The 23,383-nt window shown below is 39.0% G+C and overlaps 1 protein-coding gene across 2 annotated transcripts; it reads right to left on the reverse strand.

Moving 5' to 3' along the window:
- Positions 1–1,658: 1,658 nt before the first annotated feature.
- Positions 1,659–19,994, reverse strand: kcnk10b (potassium channel, subfamily K, member 10b). 2 transcript variants are annotated; one of them, XM_031310258.2, is made up of 7 exons: positions 19,797–19,994; positions 15,471–15,886; positions 6,791–6,905; positions 5,116–5,276; positions 4,791–4,983; positions 4,554–4,696; positions 1,659–3,848 (listed from the first exon to the last, which is right to left on the reverse strand). In XM_031310258.2, coding segments are annotated over exons 1-7 (1,677 nt in total). In that variant the 5' UTR covers positions 19,798–19,994; the 3' UTR covers positions 1,659–3,200. The 2 variants fall into 2 exon arrangements, with proteins under 2 accessions (XP_031166118.1, XP_031166117.1); XM_031310257.2 differs by lacking the exon at positions 19,797–19,994 and adding an exon at positions 19,203–19,730.
- Between the last annotated feature and the right edge of the window lie 3,389 nt (positions 19,995–23,383).

Raw genomic sequence — 23,383 nt, forward strand, 5'->3', positions numbered from 1 at the left:
ATTTACTATAAACACTGCACATGGGGGCAGATACTTTAAATGACAAATTGTTTTTGAAAAAAAAAGATCTTAATTTTCATCTAGGTATAATTATTCAGTTGTGAATGTTGTTACTGTAATTTATGTGGTGAAAAATACTTTTCATGGCATTTTGATTCTCCGCTTGATGCTTGATAGACATGTTTGTCAAGAGATGTTTTTCTGTTTCCTGTAGTAAAACCTACTCTACCATCCTCTTCCATATCGATGACTCTGATTGACTATCTAAGGACATGAGTAAATAGACTAATGAACAACAACTCACAAATAGAAAAAAAAATGATAATTAATAAAAAACGTGTTTGATTCATTATGTGTGCGGGAGGAACAGGGACAGAAAGATAATGAGAGACACACAAGAGAGAGAGAGAGAGGAGGATGTCACTTCCACCTTGAAGGAAAAACTCCACACACACATACACACACACACGCACACACATACACTCACACCCTTTCTATTACATGCAATTTATAGCTCTGCCTTTACTGACCTGTCTCCCTGATTAATTTCTTTTGTGGCGCTGTCAGCTGGGTCTTTTTTCCTGGGTGCCATGCACACTTTGACACACGTGACAGTGGCTCCCAGCTATAAACATAAACATGTGAAGACCTTGGGCTCCAGCACCCTGCAACACCCATGGAGTCACACAAAAGCTGCAACAAGGAAATTCATATAATGTAGGCTATAGTTAAACAAAAAATGGTTAGGCTAAAATTTGGAGCTAATTGAAAAAAGGAAAAGGATAAAAATGAATTTAAGTGTGCAGAGAAGCGATGCTTTGAATAAACTCCGTAAATTGAGAGCATTTGCAGTGTGTCTTTGTCTTCATTACCTTGATTTGTTAAGGATAAAAAGGTGAATAATACACTAAATAGATGCTCAATTTGAGATTATTAAATAGTTCATAATATAGTAATAGTACTAGGAGAGTACATAGCAGCATTTTTTTAAATAACTGTAGAGATGTTTGAATAATGAAATTAAACTAGCCTACATAAAGTGCTAAAGAATATTTTCAAATTTGTCTACATTGTTTTACAGTAAAGTATGTCACTAGAAATAAATGCAATAAATTATGCTAGAGGTACCATTAACCAGCAACCATTTTCTATTCAGTGCTGTTAAATGGACCAGGGAAGATGTATTAGGCCAAGAAAGTTGAACAACAATCTTCTAAATACACATTCATCTCAAAACTGTGTGCCAAAATATTTTGTGAGGATGATGGCCAAAACACCAGTAAAAGTAAACAGTCTGTAACCCGTACCCAATAAGAGCAGGTTGCATGCTGGCAACATTCATGCCAGTGTCATTTGTTCCACCAAGCCAGCAAAATACATTTGTTGTTCTAGGTGCGTAGCTAGGCAAAATTACAAGATTCTTTCCCTGTATTGTGTAGCCAAGAGCATCTGGGGCTAGCTTTAATGATTAGACATGTATGTATATGTTTAACCAACAATAAGCCTTTTTCAGGAGAGACATTTTGACATGTCACAAAAGCACATGCGTGATTAATCAAATGAATAATGGCCAAATCCAATTTAGCTGTTCCAGTTTCCAGGGTCCTGGTATTGTGCATGCTGTCCCATATGTTTATACTGTTATAACAGTTATCAGCTTTCAAATTTATTCTCATGTTTATTATCTGGAAAAAGGCACTCACTACATTTAATGTGATCTGTTCATAAAATAAACTGTTTACAACAAACTTGTCACAGGTCATGGTCATGAAAATGTTAATGATATCAGATAAACAGGTTACAAGTACAACCAGTGTGTGTGTGTGTGTGTGTGTGTATTTCGCCTTTAGAAATGTATGCAATGCACGCTAGTGATACATTTAATAATTCTGTAAAATGTAAAGAAGGCGTTGGGTAGTAGTGTCAGTGCCTGTTTGTAAAATGTGAATAAAGTTAAAGCTCATGTGTCAAACATTTTAGTGAGTACACCTCTAGGAACTACAGGAAAACACATTTCAGTGTGAAGATGATTGAAGCCACAATGTTTGACCGTTTCAGAAAAGAAATACAAAAAAAGAAACATGATATATAAGGTTCATATTTTACAGTTCAATGGAAAATTCAACTCAAGTGCTTGACTGATATAAAAAGGAGTAAACACAGATTCTAACATGCTTGATGAATACAAAATCAACAGCATCACATTCATTCATTAAAAAGTAATTTAAGAAAGAAGACTGAAGTCTGAAGACATTTGTGATAAAAGTGAATGTCATATACAAAAAAGTTTTCAACATGGCTGACAATCCCATGGCCAAAGGTGATTAAATGTGTCTGTCAGTTGAATTCCAGCTCAGTGTTGATCCACAATGGTGGCAATCATTACTGAAATACGTTTTTTTCACAAAATATGAAAGAAAGCACTACATTTCATCTAACTAAAACAAAAAGAAACATTATTATAGCTGTCATTTCAAGCTTTAAAGTTAGTCCATCAACTGCAATGATTGTGTTTTAATATCCATGCACAATCAAGGTGAATAGATATGAGCTTTTAGTATGTAGTAGTTTTACTGTTGCATTTTCAAAGTCACATACCATGTAGGAATAATTGTACATGTCAGCTAGGCAGATCAGCTAATATTGTCTATTGATCCAGCGTAAATACAACCTCCCAACCTCCATTCATTTAACGTTGTAGTCCTTTAGTAGCTGAGCTAAAAATAGCCTCCACAGTATGATGACAAAGTTGAAATCGATAATGTTTCTGAAGATGGATACCATGAATCTAGCTTTCTGGATGTCCTGCCCACATTATTAAAAAATACGATTCAACATTAACAGACCGCTGTTGCCCAAGTGTCTCTTAAGAGTCGTCAAGGCTGAAAGACAACAAAGCTGGAAACATAGCTCCTATGGAAATAAAAGTTCTTAAGAAGCCCATTCTACAGTAACATCCGATATGAGGTATTTTAAGTACAGCCTCTTCTGTCTTTTCAATTTTTTGGCAACATATTTTCCTCCCATGGCTATGGCACGATGACTACATTTCCTGGGAGCAGTTCAAATATAAGCATAGGAAACAGAAAGGCACATTTATTGACATCTCAAAGGATCATGCACTCTTGTTCTCTGTCTCTGTCTCTGTATCTTTCACTCTGTTTCTCTCTCTGTCTCTGAAGCACTCTTCCATTCAATGCCTAGTCGTTCCCTCTGTCTTTGGCATCCCCTGGTGTGAACCCATTCAACCTGCTGCGCTCAATTGCGCACTGTGCCAGGTTTGTCAGACTGGTGTTTCCTTCTTTTCTTTCTTCGTTTTCCTCATCTAGCTCCCCGTCTTCTTCTACTTCCGTCTTCTCCTCACCCAGCATGGCACTGCCATTGCTTATGCCTACACTTGCCCGTCGCTCAACTTCATCAATATTCCTCCGCAGCTCGCGGTTCTTGTTACGTCTGGCCAGCTTGGTGAGGGATCCAAAGCGCAGGTTGAAGAGATTCTCCTCCGAGGAAGACGCCGTCTGTTGCGTTTGCTCACTCTCCTGATGGTCGTACGGCCCACAGGCCCCCTTCAGCCTCAGATTGTTGAGCTTGGTGTCGATGCTCTCCTGAGAGGAAGTCTTGAAGCGACCGGCATCCAGGCTGGCGAACAAGGCTCGCTTCTCTGGAGACAGCATGTCCAGGGAGTGAGCTCGCTGCTCCAGGCCAAGTTGACGGCGCTCCATGCTGCGGATGGTGGCGGCCCGCTGGAGCTTGTCATGGATCTCAACACTCAGGCGGCGCCGCGTTTCACGGAACTCTGCTCGAACATTTGCCTTCCATTCAGCTGCATGAGCTTTAATCTCCCCAACCTGTGACGACAGTGCAGTAAGGAAAGGATCCAGAAAATATTTGGAAAACACATGGGGTATAATCTGCAGCAGCAAGACATTATCATTGTGGTACATTATTCTTTCTAAAGGCCCTGAAAACAAATTTCTCAGTCAGTGTGAGTGATGGGGTCTTGAATGATAACAAACTCTTCTGACAAAGATGGAAAAGTTTTGGTTATTTTTTGGGTATCTGGACTGGTTCTCCTCCCATCTCTCAGATAAAAGTTTTTCTGTCTCACATGGTCCTACATGTCTGAAACTTCTGCCCTTCCCTGCGGTGTGCCTCAGGGTTCTGTGTTGGGTCCTATATTGTTTGCATTGTATATGCTTCCCCTCGGTCTTATTATTAACCAATTTAAAAGGTATCTCATTTCAATGTTGTATGTTTCTTTTAAACCTGATGATACTGACAAATTGGCATTTTGCACAATTGCACAAACAACTTTTACAGGTCAATACAGATAAGACTGAGGTCCTTATCGTTTCTTCAGATAACACAGCTTCCAAAGTGGTGTTCTGGGTCTCTTTCTTCAGCTGTATAGTCTAATCTCAGAAATCTTGCTGTTACATTTGATTATGCTATGTAGTTTCATCAACATATCAAATCATTGACCCGTACATGTTTCTTCTAATTAAGAAACAATGCCAAACTAGTTGTTGTATCACAATTGGAATGAACCTCACCTCCTCTTTGGTCTTTTTAGACAGTACTCTGAGCCAGTCTCCGATCATGCTGAGGACAGCCGCAAAGTACGCCAAACCAACCAAGATCCAGAACCACACCAAAGGCTTATACCACTTCACATAGTCAATGTTACGGTTACCACCTGGAGGGGGGGGGTACCAAAAATAAGTCATGATAGTTTGACAAGACTGTAATCTACATCATGACAGAAACAACCATCCGCCGCATAGATCTACCTGCCACATAGTCTCCTATTCCCACTGTAGTGAGTGTGATCACAACAAAGTAGATAGCTTCTAGTGTGGTCCAGTCCTCGATGCGTTTAAAGATGAGAGCAGGGATGGTGACGAAAACAATGCAGCCAGCCAGGATGAACAGGATGGTGGACATCACTCTGATCTTAGTCTGGCTGATCTGTTTGTGTTTTTGCTGAGAAAACCAAACAGGAGAGATGCTATGAGAACAATACACCAATTTAAAAAGATCTAATGATGATCAACAAAGGCCCAAAGGAACAAATATGAAATAAAAATAACTAAAACTAACAAACTTGCAACTCACCCTGAATATCTTCTCAACTCTCAAGATGCTTTTCACAAAGATGGTCCCCAGCTGGTCTCCAATCCCCGCCAACAAGAAGCCAAAGAGAGGTATGCCAAATATGGCATAAAGAATGCAAAAGATTTTCCCGCCCTCCGTGCTTGGAGCTATGTTTCCATAACCTGTCACAAACAATGAAAACAGGAGGAAGAGGAAAGAAGGAAAATAAATGGTGATCATACATGGCCGAGAAGACGTTGTCAGGGGGAGGCGGAGGAGGTGGAGTGTTAAGAGTAAGATGGGAAGCAGAATAATACAATCAAGATTTTCTTATGCAACATAATCAATTGAAGCCCATATGTAATACTTGCTGCAGGGGTCCGTGGTAAATAAGCTTCTAGAGAGACAATAATTAGGTTCTTCTCAGAGAAAATTGCATTATGGCCCTACAGTGACAAAGATACACCGAAGAAGACAATGAGACACATCAAGGACAGTTTTATCATGAATATTTTAAATACAATTTTATTTAAACCAGAGTCTGGATTAAACCAACTTGAGCAGAGTAATTATGTAATTGTAATTTATGTAAATTGAAGCTGGAGGTATTAGTTCTATTCTAACTGCTGATATTTCAAAATTAATATATATAGACAGAGAGATAAATGAATCCACTGAAAGCCAATGTTTAGCAGTATATTAGCAAATGCCAGTTGGTTTGTTTTTAATCATAATGTCTTCTTTATTTATTTAATATTTAACACTTTGGCCTTCCGTAGTTTCTGACCATACTCTGGGTAACTTTTTATTTAATTAGGTAAAAAGTGTTTCATAACAATAGCGGATTTAACTGGTATTAGAGCATTATTATAAGATTATTATATTAATCTTGGTGTTATATTTGATCATAATATGTTTCTTGACCAACATATCAAATCACTAACCTGCACGTTTCTTTCAACTGAGAAACACTGCTAAACTTAGAGCCGTGGTTTCGCAATATGAACTTGAGATGATCATTCATGGTTTTATATCATCCCGGCTTGATTACTGCAACTCCGTTTTCACCTGTCTCAGCAAATCTTCCCAGGCCCGTCTACAACTGGTCCAGAACTATGCTGCAAGGCTGTTGACCAGGTCAAGCAGGATGTTGCACATCATTCCTGTTTTATCCTTGTTACATTGGCTTCCGATCAAGTTCAGGATCAAATTTAAAGTTCTTGTTCTTACATATAAAGCATTGCATGGTCAGGCGCCTGTTTATATCTCTGACCTGCTCCATCCGTACACTACTAACAGGTCCCTCAGGTCTTCTAACCAGGGATTACTGGTGGTCCCACGCACTCGTTTGAAAACTAGAGGTGACCGTTCCTTTGAAGTGGTAGCTCCGACTCTGTGGAACGCCCTTCCTATTACCTTACGTTCTGCAGTCTCAGTTGACGCTTTTAGAAAGCAGCTGAAGAGACACTAGTTTCAACTCACTTTTGTCTCATGTTTGTAATTTGGGGTTTTTAGTCTTTTACCTTCATTGGTATTGTATTTGTTTTTGCTTGTTTATTTTTGGTTTTGGATCCTACTGTATTTTAACAAATGTCTTTTGTGTGAAGCACTTTGTGACTCTGTCTGTAAAAGGTGTTAAATCAAATAAAATTATTATTATTATTATTATTAAAGAGTGAATTGGTTAAAACCTTACCTATGGTTGTGATGACAGTTCCAGCAAAGAAGAAGGCACTACCCAGGTCCCAGTAACTGGAATTGTATGTGTCTCCAATAGGACTCACTCCCGCACTTACAGCATCTATGGAATGCTGGAAAGAGAATGATGTGAATATGAATGATTTTGTGACCAGGGGAGAGGAATTAATCCTAGATCCATAAAAGCTATGATAACAAGAAGAGCTAAGTGGATGCAGTTACAATTAATTGAATGTGTTCAATATTATTTTATTTGCAGTGGAATCACATCATGATAATATGATCATGTTATTGTGTTACAAAATGCATTTAATTAAAAACACACTAAGCAGACACAATAAGCACTGCATTAAACATACCTTGCATTAAACATACCTCTGATTATTTCATAATTTTAACATTTTGCATACAGTTCGTAGATACATATGTCTGCTGGTTGTGACCAGTTGAACTATAAAGTGGTTTTCCTTGCTTTATTTAAGTCTTAAACAGGAAAAAGAATCCAACAATTCGCAAGCACTGTCCTCAAGCATGGTCTTTTTTTATATAAAAAAATACCCTCCATCTGATAAAAAGTCTATGCAGGTAATTTTAGTATTATGCAACACACTGTCACAATTGTATTATGCGCATGAAAAAATCAACTGTTATAATGTCAATATATGAAAACACTCTGCCTGTGGACTTACAGTTGTTACAGTATATGCACAAACATCTAGCACGAGATCTGTTCACATTATTCAGAGTCTGGCTCTTCACCTGGAGCTGTTTCTCCACTCTGCATTCTTACCCACTCGGCATGCTTTACACTTTTACATTTTATGCTAAATAAATCTACACAGACTTTATCTCTCTTTTCTTCTGTGTCAGCCTTTTTCTTTAGTCCCTCAGCTTTTCTTTATCCCCAGCTTGGCTTAGGAAAAGCATCATTATACTCATTGATTTCCTTCTGGGTTCCATTATGTAGCCATGAAAAGTTAATCTACTATCTTGCGTTCTTTATGAATTCCCTGTTTATTGGCAGTTTATTAGAAAGCATTTATTTTCTTATCTCCATGGAAAATAATAGTTTGAATGTTGCCTCTTGGCTCCAAATAAACATCACTTCTGCTGACATGAAAGTCATTGTGGGAAATGCCTTTGGTAAGAAATAGCTGTATTTACCAACATTCCTGGGTAGATATAAAATACAGCTTCTTCATTTACAGCAACCCCCAATGTATCCATGCAAGCTGTTAGTGAGATGCACGTCCATCTAATAAAATATATATCAACTCTCGTGACATACATTTCAAACCAGACAGAGCGGAGGACCACTTTCACACACATCACTGCACATGCCTTTAAATAATCTTGCATGTGATTAAATCAGCTCCATCAGTGCAGCTCCCCTTATGAGACAGATTAAGGTATCTACAATTAGCCAATTACAGTAATGCTATTTCATGGGTTTTAGCAGACACAGCTACTTATCCAAGACAATATCAAAGTGGTAATTATATAATAAACCCCAAAAAGCCTAATTCTGGAGTCAAGGGACATCTAAAAAAAGCCTCATAGATCTGAATACTTTATGAGTAGGTCTATTTTTGTCTTTCGCCCTTTTCACGCCAAGTTCACACTGCATTAGAAATGTGGAAAATCGTCCTTCTCCACAGGCAGTTTTGAGGCACGCAGATGCTGATTTGTGTTGCAGAGTGTTAATTAGGACAACACGGGTTCTCCTCCATTTTGATTGCACAGAAGAATCTGCACACAGACATTCTCGCAGACACACAGTCGCCACCAAATGTTTATAATAGGCTCTTCGCTAATGTTTTCATATTCTACACTGAAAGCAAGTGAATTCACTGCAGATCTTCATCTTCTCAGTGTGTCTTTCTACCCCACCAGTAGCACCTCCAGGAGGTGGCCAGGTGGGGTGGGCAGCCAACCTTATACAATCACTGGGACCCCCTTGCGAGTTGCATAAGCATATCTGTGTCCAGATGCCCTCAGACTTCTTATGAAGACTGGACTGAGTGCTGGGTTTTCTGTTTGCTGTGTTTTTCCTCCTGTGTTTCTGTCCTGCGTTTCCCTCCTTTGCCCATCTACACACCTGCTCTCAATCAGCCTCGTTAGCCCTCATGCTCCCAGAGTTGTTTCCAGCCAATCAGCTCCCTGCCTGTTTTCCTGCCTAATTACCTCATTCCTCTCACCTGAGCTTCTCGCCTCATCTCTCCACCTGCACGTCATCCCCTCGTCAGAGTAGTTTGTATTTAAGTCCTCTGGTTTTCAATTTAGCCTTTGATTGAGCCTTGGCTTTCTGCTCTTGTGATCAGTTTAGCCTTGGCTGCATGAACTATTGAGTTATTTTTTTCAACTTACTGCTGCCTGCAATCTCCTGTGTTAGGTTTAAGTGCTCCACTTTTTATGACATTGTGCAAATTAAAGTTGGTTTGTCTGTTTGTAAAGCATAAAGTATAAATTATTACCCAATTCTGTGTTACATCTAGGCTTCTTGCCAACTTCATTCAGTTATTTTTGGGAAATTTGGTTGAAAGAAACCCAGATTTCTGATATAGAAACTTTGGAAATGGGTCACATTTGACCCGAGGACAACAGGGTGGTTAAGGAAATAACTAGCCTGAAGAACAATGAATCGCCAAACTTGTGTATATGATACGTAACGCATTAAAACAGGATTCTTGTGAAACTCAAAATGGTAACTGTACGGGTATTAGTCCATGTATGTCAGGTAAAACAATAACTGTAAAATAAGAAACCAAAGTATATCAGTATGTGATTCCTTAAATCTCATATTGACATAGTTTTCAACTAGCTTACTACAACAGCATAATAAAATTCCTGAAATTCAGTTATGGCTTTTGGTTTTGGTTTGTCACCCCAAGATTTCCAGTGGCTCCATCTGGCCACCACTATATAAGATTTGTGGGGGCACACAGCAGGTGATGGCAGTGATCCAGCCAACATGGTGCCTCACTCTCTGTGAAGCGGTGCCAAGCACTCTCCTCTGCAGCACTCTCAGCTTCACAAATATCTATAGCTTACTATATCTAACACCTTGAAGCATTTAAGCTGCACACATGACTGCCAAACAGGAAGACTCTGGTCCATCACAGATAATAGTGATTTATCAGAACTGTTTGTGAAGTGAGTGGAAAAAAAACAAAATCAGACTTTGATACACAGACATATTACACTCCATTGGCCAATTCATTAGGTACACCAGCTACATCAGTTGGTAGAGCAGGCGCCAATATATATATATATATATATATATATATATATATATATATAGAGAGAGAGAGAGAGAGAGAGAGAGAGAGAGAGAGAGAGCGAAGAGAGAGGTTTACTCCTCGACGCAGCGGGCCAGGGTTCGACTCTGACCTGTGGCCCTTTGCTGCATGTCTCTCCCCTCTCTCTTCCCTTTCATGTCTTCAGCTGTCCTGTCAAAATAAAGGCCTAAAATGGCCAAAAAATTGTGAAAAAAGTTCAATATTTCCCTGTGTAGTGAAGGAGTGTAAATTAGCATAAAATGGAAATCAAGCGGGCTAATTTGAATTTGTTCTTAATTGAGTAAATGCACTAAGTTACATTCCACTGTAAACACAGCATCTTGTGTTGAGACATTTGATGTCATGTACACATCTTGTTTTTTTATGCACATTGTGATGACCCTGAGGAGCCAATTTCCTCATTACTGTGGCATATTAGATATAAAATAATAAAGCATCTAACTGTGATAGTCGCCATAAACCACCATAAAGCCATATCATCAACTGAAAATTTCAAAAATCACATTGTGACTGTTGGTTGCGTGTCCTGTTGTAGATTCACTGCAAGTATAGCTCAGTGTTTATGAAAGTGTATTTGTAGATAAGTGACTCATCAATAAATGAGGCTTGACTGGTGTCAATAACAGCATGGCTTCACAGTGTGCCAAAGTGAGTCATCCCGACGGCACTGAAAAAGCCAATTAGGTCTGCTGCCTTTGTGGGCGCACACTGGGAAGGTAGACAGCACGAATACTAAGGCAGACATGAGAAGGTCAAAAGACATGCATGGACACACACATGCTGTGGAGCAAAGCTTTGCAAGTGCATCCCCTTCTGTCGTCTCTCGCACACACACGCTGTGAAAATACACACACATGCCTCCCAAGGTCGCCATTTTTCTGTCAACTTCTCCGCCAAACAGTTCGACCACAGTGAGTCACCACAGCTGTGTCGCCACAGAGGATCTTTGTCTGAGTGACAGGCTTGACACAACACGAACAGACCGATAACAGAACCTGTTAGAGGACCAGACAGCCTCTTTGATGGAGTGTGAAGAAGCATGTCCCTAAGGCCTTTTCTTGAGACAGCAAAGAAATAAAATGTGTTATTTGTCAGTTTGAGTTTTTTACATGGCATGATATTCATTACTTTTTCAACTTTTTGAGTTGAAGTACCATCATAGCTGAGTGATCGATCAATATTATTTCTTCTGATTTAAAGAAAAGGTTTGACATGTTCACATTCTTGCAGACAGTTGAGAAGACTGATACCACTCTCAAGCTGGTACATAAAGCTAATTAAACTGTGAATTAAATTCTCATCTGCACACAAAAATACACAAAATAAAAACAAGTTGTGGTACCAGGGGGTTAAGTCACTGCTCCCACCTAAAAATAGCCTGGCACATAAACCATACCTTGTCATTTTACACAATGGTTTTTGTATGAATTAAACAATTAAGATATACATAGGCTTATGTTAATTTGGGAGTTTTATAATTGACAATTGAAGATTCATTGACGTTTGGACAGAGCTAGGCTAGCTATTTCCCATGTTTCCAGTCTTTATGCTAAGTTAAGCTAACTGGCTGTTGGTGGTAGCATTGTATACCCTATAGACATGAGACATGGTATTGACCTTCTCATCTGACTCTGAAGAAAAGCAAATATCTCAAACAAAAATGTCAAACTATTCTTTTCATACATAAAATTTGTCAGATGTAGCTAATATTGTAAATGAGTTCTGGGAAAGTTCATGGTGGCAAATAACTGGTGAGACATGCTATCATACATTATGTCATGTGTCTGAATCTGAGCATTTGTCCAGGAGACAGTCTTTATGATTCAGCTGCCATTACTACTGCTGCTGCTTCATGCAGCAGGAGGTTGGTGACTGCTGGCCTGTGTAATAAATAATTGATTCCCTCCAGACTACAGGCACACCATGCTAAAGGTTTTTTATTTCCATGGTATCCTTAGGAAATACTGTCATTGATTTTTTTCATTTTTGTCATTGAAATTATGACTGCACTTTTGTGGCTTAAAGGTTGTGCGCTGCAAGGGAAGAAGAAGAAAGGATGCTTCGCTGAGAAAGAATAACAGAAAATATGTGGGTGTGAAGAAGGAAGAGAGAGAGACAGTTAGGCAGTCCAATATTCACTGGAGCAGTGTTGAAGAAGCTACCATCAAATGGAGCCATTCTAGCGGAAAGTGGAGCACACCAAATGCCATGTGGAGGGTTGTCTCTTTGGGGTTATTTCAAGCTTATGAGAATCAGAGGGGTCCAATGTGGTGCCAATGTGAATCTTGTATTTTTTCTCAGACTACTTAAGAAAAACATGGAAAGCATATACAGTATTCAAAAAGGTTTTTTTTAATCTCTTCTCTTCTGCAAGATATACTGTATTTCTGTACGTGTTCTGCAGAATACTGCTAATAAGGTACTCCTGTTGGTCAAAGGGCATTTGCCATTTGGTCCTTGTGTTTGTGTCACAAACAGTTCTCTCTAAAGAAAATATCCCTTTTTTTTAAGAACATTCTCTGCAAAGGAGTGTTTGAGTGTGTGTTCTCAGTCCTGCATTTTTCTATCATGGCACTCCCTCACACATCAAACCTTCCACTCGGCAAACTGCACGCCGACACATATCACATTATTGTCGAAGTCCGCTTCCAGTTGCACGTCAGCTTGATGTATTGACCTTAAACCTCAAACTATAATTCTGGGTGTGAGTGGTGACACCATAGGAAGACACGCACTGTTAAGTCAGGATGTGATGGGAATTTTTTTTTTCAATCTTCTTTTTATTTGGTCCAGTTCACACAGATATTGGTTGAGAATAAAAGCATTACATGCCATGCTGGCAACATGTGGAACATTGCCGAAACAGCATGCTTCAGGTCAGCTTGAATCAATTTACTGCGTCACAGTTTAAGGGGTGGCAGTCATATTTTTAACAACCAGCTGTTTTATCCAGGTTCACATGTGAGTGATCTGCCACAAAATGAATAATTCTTATAGATGCCACATTTCATTCTATGATCAGACAGACTTTAATGTAGTGTGTAGTGTGAGTGTTAACTATCAGAGGGTCACTCAGCTCCTTACATCTTACAAACTCCAAACATGTTACTAAAGTCCTTGTTAAAAGATATATTATATATCATATACCATTTGTCTTGGAACATTTCTTACAAGACAGCACTGCTCTTGTGGCCGTGAGCTAGTTTCCTTATTTAAAACATGTGGGTGTTGTTAAAGCCTCACTGGGATTTCATACTGTACCAATACAATTATTATTAAAGGTACAAGGCATTCAGATACATGTCTCAAAACATACCACTATTCTATTGTAATAAAAATGTAGGCTGTTTACTACTTAGCCCTCGGAACCAGATGAATCTGAGTTTTTTATTTGCTCTGGCAGATGCGTCTGCTGATGTCTGATCCACCCATTCAGACAGATTGCTGGCTGGGCCAATCACAACAATGTATCTCATATGGCATGATCAGTTTGATACGATGACTGACCATTTGCGAAGCCTTTGGCTTTACACAAAGTATGTGATGATATCATTTTTGGCTTGTGCACTCTCGTGCCAGGGGCACTACAGTGAGCATGAACCTAGCTTGGACATTTTTCCAAAACAACCAAGATGTCTGCAACTGATGTGGAACTTTCTGTTAAAGTACTATTTTCAAATTCTAATGGCAAAAACGGCAACACTCGTTCACAGACATATTGATGCTACACAACCACAGCTCACCTCTGCACGCTGTAGTCTGTTTACATTTGTCCATCGCTCAGCGCTACGTCACATGTTTTGTTGCTCTGATTGGTTGTAGGTCTACCCAATTGTGTCGTAATCGTTGATAACGCCGACTGGGAATCAAAAATGAACTGAGATGCTCCAAACTAACTTGCATTAGGGATTTGGTCTCGCGATGTCAGGCTAACTAGTATATTTGTTTGCACATGAATTGAAGACACAACAAAATGATTAGAGTGCAATACCTGCAATTACAATTCTCAATTGCAGCTGTGAAACATCATAAAGGTCACTCTGACTGACCTAATTTTAAACATCTAGGTGGTTGTTTCTCTAAGTTTACTTTTATGTACTATTATGTAACCTTGAACTGCGCATGCTAGCATGTACTGTATAGCTACAGTGTGTTTGCCAACAGATGAGCTGAGCATCATGGGCATCTCTGTGTTTACCCTGAAGATATTAATGTGCTTCCTGCTGAAGGATGGACCTGCCTCTAAGTGTGCTCATGACATTTACTCATTTACTGTCATCAACCAGAAGGAAGCGAATAGAGGGCGTATCTTTATGATGGTGCTTTAGTCAGTATATATATATAATGTTATATGTGTAATGTGTAAAATGTTGGGGCTAAATTCAATGTAATCTTTAAAACCTCGTAAATCCCAACTTTTATTTAATAAGTGGACGAATCCAAACCAACTACTTGCATATACATACTTAGGGGCTAAGTGCACCTAAATAGAGAAGTACAATAACAACAATCCCTTGTACTGGGGGCTGACAATCATTTCAAAAATTTGCAACAGATACTAGACTGGAAAAATTAAAGCAAAAGGTACAGCCACTCCTCTGTGGAGTGTAGAGTGGCTGAGTAGTGGACTTAACTGCTCCTAGTGATTATTTTCACAATCTCTAATAATATAATATAGTAACCAGCAAAAGATTGAACATGGAAGTCCATTCTTCACCTTGGGACATTGGTCTCAACTCAAACGTCCACTTACAAGCTTTTTCTGAGCTTTTAACTACATGTCATCTTCATTAATGAATGGAACAGGAACAGGTGTCATATAAATATCCATACAATGACCGCTTCTTGTCAGTATAGCAGTATAGCAGCAATGTTATCATTCATTTGGACTCAATGAATTATTTTCACACATTGTTATTATGAAAATATTGATTAACGCAGTTTTAAATTAAGGCTAGTTTGCCATAAAAAGAAATTAAAAGTTGTATGTGGACGTGAGCTATTCTGTCAAATTCTGCAGCAGTCCATGGACAGCGAAATTGAAGGCTTGATTTGCTAAAGGGCAATCTGGATCACAGGAAGTAGCATCCAAGCTTTTCAAGATTAATTAAATAACCCAAGATCCTCTAATTACCCCTGATGGAAATAACCATCTATAAAACTGCTGCTATAAAGGACAGTCCTCTGACTTTCTTCCTCTTATCAATCAAATTGAATGACACTCAGAATTATTAAGCAGATAATTTTTATTAAATAGCTTACCTTCTTATCCTCTTACAAGCTAATCTGTTCGGTGAGGAAAAGATTCAACAAATGATGAATACCATGTCTCACTTAATGTAAAACTCCAAAAGCTCATCTCCAGTTTCAATACCTCACCTTGATGAGCGCCTCCAGCTCCTCTGAAGTCACACAGGGGTGTCTCTCCAGGAACGAAGCTTTCTCCAGCGTGATACTGGTTTTCTGGTTGCTCTCAAACGGCTGCTCCAGTGCCCTGAATGCCAGACCTCCACAAACCAGGTAGAGAACGACCACAATGAACACCGCCACCACCGTCTTCCACTTCATCACTGAGTGGAGCGCTGCGACCGTGCCGTCATAGCTGGCATCCATGCTGGCCACCACGCTGGCAGAGCGGGAGGAGATGGACAGACGTGGCAGTGGACAGTGACCATTGGTCCTAGGGTCACAGCCCATGGGGTTCTGCATGGTGGCCACACTGGCCTGGACTAGACTCGACTTAGCCATGCCAGGCTGGACCTTTTTGGGAGGGACCAAGTTGGTCTGGACCGCCACTAGGAAAGAGTGAGAGGGAAGAGAAGGCTAGATTAATTCATGTTTTGTTTAGCGTTGTGTTGGAGCATACCAAGACAGAAACAATTCTGTATCTTCTGAAAGTAATTCTGATGATTGTTTTAGGGAAATGAAAATGAACAGACTGTTCTTGGCTAAAGGCCCTGAATCTGTTACAATTATGAAAAAAAATGTAAAGAAAGATTGAGCGTTGAGAAATCAGAAATCACTGCACAGGTTTGGACTCAGCACCTGGACAAGAAAGACATGCGTCTGTTTTGCACACTGAACTCTACTTTATGTGGACACAAGCTCATTACAGCCATTGGAAATCTATATAGCCTTCTGCATGAAGCATTACAAAGTGATTTCCTTCTATTACTCTGAGCTAATTAAGGGCTCTTTATCTTTACAAAGCCAACACTCAAAGCTTTCAGCAAAAAAGGCCTGTTTCCAGTCTACAGCTGCATCAAAGCGGTCATGACAACATCATAACATTCTGAGAACTTGTTAAGCCATCGATCCTGTGAAATAGAGCCTCAGAAGTCCACAGCTGCCTCCGCCTCAATCACTAATGCGGAAAACCTTATCATCAAGTTGTAATGAATGGAACACCTGTAGGAACGTGAATTAGGGGCAACAATCAAATGATTGTATGGATATTACATTCATGTACATAAATGATAAGGAAAAATAAGAACAAACATTTACAAACAAATAATAAAACACACACCCTTTGCAAGTAAACCCCTACAGTATAGGCGGAGGTGAAAATGGAATTACCCTCTTTGCTGAGAAGCAGGATTCAATTTTTCTAATAGACTGTAAGAGAGGGAGGGATAAGTGCCACTTTGAGTCATTGGCTTCTGGATGGGTTTAAATTAAATGCATGGGTGCTGGAGCAGGTCAACCAAGTGGCAAGCAGCACCTGGAGGTAGCCAAATTTAGATTTCTATAATGTGTATAAAGCATTGGATAAGCTATTTAGAGCTCAGGCCTTCACCCCTGACGCCCCCATCTCTCTCAGATTGGAGAGCATGGCGTCCCAAAGAGCCATGGTGGCGCCTGTTGTCTACAATGATGCAACTCTCGTAGGTTGGAATACGAGATGGATTTGTTGAGAGAGGCACTCTTTCATGGGATAGGATCACTTATGGGATATGCTAAGTACAATGTATGCACTCAGGCACACATCCCATGATGAGTCAAGGGCATCCAGGAAGTGATTTATTCTCTAATCCAGGAGCCTGTATCATGAGTGAATCAATAACCGCAAAGTGATGTCAAAAGCTTAGGAAGGTGCAACACTGCCACTTTCAATTCATAGTACTTTAAGGGCGGTGGCTGGCTATTTTTAGAACATGAGATGAATTAGAAAATTAGGACTGAGAGGTAAAGCAGCAGAAAGAATGTAACTCTACATTAATATGTTCTGCTGTATTTGGTGCAGTCATGATGATGGATGCAGTTGAACACTGGCAAATGAATTGCAAATTGGACCAAATCCATAACTAGTCTTACTGAGACATTAATTGCTTTTGATCTCATCTTATGAGTGAGTGAAATTAAATAAATCAGCTCTTTGAAAGAAAACTGGATCTCATTAACTTTATTAGTTTAGTGATAAAAAAAATACTACATATAATATAAAATCATATGTAAACAAATATATGTCTATATCTAAGTTTTAAAACCATAAAGCCAAAACCCAAACTTGAGGCTGTGTGGCATTCATCTAAAAACCTTTCAAACCACTTAAATTGCTTCATATTGATTTTTGCAAATTAGATAATGCCTGAGTGGAAAGCAGGTTTTTATCTGATAGTATCTGATACACTCTCTCTCTCTCTCTCTCTCTCTCTCTCTCAGTCCTCACTATCTGTTTCCAGAGCAGAGCCAAAACAGAGGAAATGTTCACTGGAGACTCAGGTCCATAAAAGAATGGAAAAAATACATGGATGCTGATGAGGATTTTGATGATGGCAATGAAATGTTGCATCAACCATTTACCACATTGTGGGCACAGTTGTTTTGGGACACTGAATACATTCAGTTCGTCAACATTTCAGCATGTCAGCTGCATGAACTGATGAACAAAATACAAAACTAGTAGTGATAGTAAACATGAGGGCACATTTTGGGCTGGCTCAGGTCGGCTCTTGGCCCTATTATTCCCTATGGTACTAGACAGGTTTTAGGCGTTAAACTCACCAGCTGAGACTCACAATCAAGCGTCAAGTCAGCCTGAATTGTTAAGGAACTTAAGGACTTCTGACAAAAACGAAATAAAACCTTTACTGAGGACGTTACAAGTAGTCCAAGGTCCAGGCCCACTACCAATGTAAGACCAAGCAAAATAATCCCCTAACCCTAACCCATAAATCCCCATATTTAAGTAACCATATGTAAAATTTTATTCACATTAGGGGGCACAGATGAGGAGTAATCATCTATACGAAACGAACTAGGTCTATCCCCCTATTAAAAATGAACAAATCACTTACTGATTCTACCAAATAATTAATCTCATGAGATTAATTATTTGGTAGAATCAGTAAGTGATTTGTTTGTTTGGGGACGGGAGGAAAACATGCTCTGGTTTATTGGCATTTCTTTAAACCAATCATGATCGCCATGGGCAGCGCTAAGTGCTGGACGGAGCCGCCGCAAAATAGTCGTGAGAGAGAAAGCTCAGATTGGACAGATAGTCTAGCTAGCTGTCTCAGTTTACCCTGCAGAGATTGGAGGAGCAGTCAACAATAGCCCTCATAAATCCACCGAATTTAAAATTCCAACAAGAAGAAAGCGGACGGAAACGGAAAAGACATACATCCGGGGGAATTTCCTGCGGCACCGGAGCAATTCCGGAAGTGGAACGTCAAGGATATAGATAGACTATTTTTTAGGCAACATCTATACATGCTTTTATTTTGACATCTTTTTCCGGTTTCACGCTGGTTATTCCTGCCTGCTTGAAGCAGTTGAATCTCTGCTCCCAGCAGCGTTTCCTTGCACAACAGAGCACACGGATGATGGAGAATAAAGAAATACGCCCAACCGCTTTTTCTCGTGTTAAGGGTCCTTTTTGCAGGATAGAAACATAGACTACAAATAGCCTTAGAGAAAACACAAAGTAAAATAAAAGAAATTAATAAGAAATTGTGCTAAATTGTTCAAGCCTGTGAAAAATGCAGCCTGGTGTAATGTGTTGCGTCTCAGGTAGGCTATATCGCTATGAGATGTTGTTGAGATTAGGAGTAGCCAAATATTAATTAACATATCTAAAGTTATCAGACCATAAGAAAGCAGTACACCAACCTTGTTGTTCGGGGTCCCAGTTAACTTGTTTCCTCGGGGTTTCTATTGGAAATTTCATCTCTATTTTTGTTCTCAATCGAAACGTAAGGGAATTTTGTTCAATTCGATTAAAAAATACAGAAAAAGAAATAACGAGGAATTTTCCCACATCTTTAGGACATCGTGTTTTCGTGTATCTGGGTGTAAATTGTACGGAGGAATAAACGCATCGCAAAACCGCATTGTCTGCCCCTGCTGTCCCCCCTCCTTTTTTCTCCACCTCGCTTGGACGCGCGGTGTTTGTCTGACAAGAGAGATAGGTACTTAGACCTTTCAATGAACCACATCACGTCTCACACTCAAACACACACACACACATCAGTGGTCCGGTCCACAAACACAGCCAGTGTGTCCAAAAAACAGCAACTTTGCACACGCGTTACGCCGGCATCAAGAACAACGGGCAAGGATGCTCTCCTCCCTTTCATTCCCAAAGCGCTCTACTCCACCTGCATTTTAGGCTACTGTAACTAGCTGGAGGAGATGTGCCTCCAGGTTTGCATCAGCTCCATATTCATTCCTTTTTATAGGCGTAATCCGTTTTTGAATACTCACTCTTTTCTTTATCCCCCAAAACACGATTATCCTCTCATGGTTTGGCAATGGTGGTGACGGAGCACATGGCGCAGGGCGGCAAGTCAGAGATGTACGCCAAATCAGCAGCAGACTTAAACCATTACATCATTCACATGTGGCCTATGGGAAACAGTGCATTATGTATGAAATTCGATAGCAAAAGACAAGTTACCTCTTCTATCCCGTCAGACCCCCTAACTGTGTAGCCTAAGATGATGAGGCTCGCCATTTTAGTGAGCAATTTAGGCTGACTTGTTTTCAGGAAATATCAGGTAGAGTTCACAAGAAGTCTGTCGGCTTTGGCCTACGTGTAACCAAAAACATTGCACTTTTTCTTTTGATTTTGTTGCCAAAACGTCCTACAGGTGTTGTAAGTTTTTATTTAAAGGACCACATTATTTTTGTATGTTTTGTCCACTAATTCAAGCAGTATTTAATATTTTGTACTCACATCCCATTGACTGTGTGAAAGTATGCCTGCATTGGACTGAAACATGCCTAAGAACCGTCTTTTATTTTTGTCAGTTATTATGTAACTGTAATACAGCATTTTCCTACAACATACTCAAACGGAGAAAAACAAGCAAAATAAAAAAAACTCAAGTAACTTAAAATTGATTAAATAAAATAAATGATAAAAAGTTTTTTAGAAGGGATATGTCAGATGATTCTGGGCCAGCAATGAAACCCATTACTGCCTAGAGAGTAAAACCACTTTAAGAAATCCATAACGATTAGGAATTTTTTGAATAAGGGTTAGCAGTAATGTAACATACTGTATGTGACACTCAGTATACAGAACCATGGAGGACACATGTATCCAAGGGAAAGAATGTGGAGTAAAATTACAATAAATATACTTTATTTAATCAGGAAATTACATTGAGATCAAGATCTCATTTACAAGTGAGACCTGAGTACAAAGTGAAATATCAAACAAAAATACAATCAAATGAAAATAAGAAAGATTTAAAAATCAAGACCAGTAGACAGCAGTATCGGCAAATCAGCCCATTGGTATTAGTGCAGTCAATTTTAGATTACTCTGTAAATTATTCTAGAGAAATGGGGCAAAATATCTAAAGGCTGTCCTTCCAAGATTACTTTTTACTGCAGGGACAGAAAGTGTAAACCAATCCTGAGAACGAGTGTTTTGAGTATGGTGTCTTTGGCTCAGGAGTGAAGACAGGTAGGGGGGGCAATTTTTCTAACACTCCCTTATAGATACATATGTGAAAGTGCTGATCTCGTCTGACGGAGAGGGAGGGCCATCCTACCTTCTGATATAAAACACAGTGATGAGTGCCATATGGGTCCCCAGTTTTAAATCTAAGAGCTGAATGGTAAACAAAATCTAGAAATTTAAGGTTATAGATGGGGGCATGCCTATAAATATTTTTTTCCATAATCCAAAACAGAGAGAAGGGTTGCTTCCACGTTTCCTACAAAAAAAAATGGAAGACAAGAACTGTTCCTGTGCAGAAAACTGAACTTTTAAAACTAAACTTGAATAGGCCTTTTTCATAACAGACACTTTCAAATACATACTGATAACATTATTTACAGCATTGCATTGCAATAATTGCTGCAATGGAGCCATCATTAATAGTTCCACCTGTTCTTTTTCTGCTAGGACAAGCTGTGAGCATGCTCTTTGAATCTGATTCATATACGATAAAGAAACAAGATCAAAATTCAGGGTAGCAACATGTAGACAGCAAAATGACATGACAATTGTTTTGGAGCAGAAAAGGTTTAGGAGCCGCTCAAACTGTAATTATGTGTCAAATAAAGATTTTCTCAGCTCATAATTGAAAATATAGTCCTGTTTTACTCCTGTGTATAAAAGGATAATGTCTTTAACAGTATGAGAAAACGTTAGGAATTAAGTTGTTGTAGTGATGTCATTCAATTTGAGAATGCATCATGGGGTATTAAAAGATTATTTTACATGTATGTGTGCCCTTTAATGTTGCAATATAATCAAACTGTTAAACACTGAAAAAAAAGTAAGTAAGTAAGTAACAACTACGTTGTTCAAGGAGTCTGTTTCACACTAAGTAATTCACAATCCTTTGTTGGTAAATGACGTGAGGGGTTAAAAGGTCTATTAAACAATACAAGGAACATGGCAGAATTAACAATATGCTGCTGACAGAATTATCCCATTATCGGCATGCACCCAACTGAATCAGAATTTATATTGGTTGCACTCTCCAATTGTTTTCCCACATTGGTCAGATTCTCACACTGCCACATAAATGAGGCCACTATGCTGATTTTGGTTTTCAGCTGGCCAGATGATGTTAACCTCAAACTGTCCTTAAAAACAGCACACCAGTATTAAGATAGGCTACCAGTCAGTAGACTTTTATATAAGTAAAAGTAGTACTACAGTGTAGAAATACTCTGTTACCAGGACAGGAGAAAGGACAGTAGACATATCATGGAAGGTATACAAAACATCTCAATGAGTCTCAAAGGAAAGCAATAAAGATGTGTCTTTAAAACAATTATCTTAATGTGCTATGTGTTCTAATGTGTTAAAAAAAATCTTTATCTTTTGAGGCCACTTTGCTGATTTTGGAATTCAGCTGGCCAGATAATGTTAACCTCAAACTGTCCTTAAAAGCAGCACACAAGTAATAAAGATAGTCTACCAGTCAGTAGACTTTTTAAAGTAAAAGTAGTAATACCACAGTGTAGAAATACTCTGTTACAAGGAAAAAGTCCTGCATTTGAACTTTAATAAAAATGCAAAAGTATCAGCATCAAAATATACTTAAAGCACCAAAGGTAGAAGTAAGCTACTCATTATGCAGAATGGCCCATTTCAGAATCATAGCCTATATTATATTACTGGATTATAATTATTGATTTATGTAAACATGAGTTTAATATTTTGTATCAATAATCTAAATCTGCAAAGTAACCAATAACTAAAGCTATCAAATAAATGTAGTGGGGTAGAACGTATATTTGCCTCTGAGATGCAGTAGAGTAGTATAAAGTATAGTAAAGTATAAAGTATCATAAAATGGAAATACTCAAGTAAAGTATACAGGTATCACTACTTGAGTAAATGTACCTTGTTACATTCCACCACTGGTTTTATGACCAGCGAGGATAATATAGGCTGGCTTTTCCTGCAGTTTATGGGCTTCGTACTGGCTCCACTTGCTCCATCTGTTTGTCGAATGTTTAAACAGTGGCTCCAAAAATATCACATCCACACCCAGAAATGTCATGTGTTGAAACAAATGCTTATGGGGGATGTTAGTCATTTAGTTTACTTTTTTTTCTGCTGTCTTTGGCATATGTGCTGTAATATTAAAATAAAGCTTGACAAATCGTTTTTCATGTGTTGGATTTTATTGAATTCTGAGACAAAATTTTTTGCCATGCTGTTATTTCAGTTCACTTTTCCTAGGTGTGGATTTGTCTCATGGTCTGTCTATGCGTATGGGCTTGCATGCATAGACCATAGATGTATTAGCGCATAGACATACATACGCATGTGGGTGGTATGTATGAGGGGTGACCGGGTGACTTTCCTTACGCATGAG

Source organism: Sander lucioperca, chromosome 18 (genome assembly GCF_008315115.2).
Source record: "Sander lucioperca isolate FBNREF2018 chromosome 18, SLUC_FBN_1.2, whole genome shotgun sequence".
Lineage (NCBI taxonomy): Eukaryota > Metazoa > Chordata > Actinopteri > Perciformes > Percidae > Sander > Sander lucioperca.

What these genes read in the sequence shown, in the direction of transcription:
- kcnk10b (XM_031310257.2), bottom strand. Translation starts at nt 19,260, where the DNA reads ATGAAATTTCCAATAGAAACCCCGAGGAAACAAGTTAACTGGGACCCC. An exon ending in AGCTGGAGGCGCTCATCAAG is followed by an intron (nt 6,906 to 15,470) that starts GTGAGGTATTGA and finishes TTCTCTTTCCAG; the next exon opens with CATTCCATAGATGCTGTAAG. An exon ending in AACTGTCATCACAACCATAG is followed by an intron (nt 5,277 to 6,790) that starts GTAAGGTTTTAA and finishes TGTTTGTGACAG; the next exon opens with GTTATGGAAACATAGCTCCA.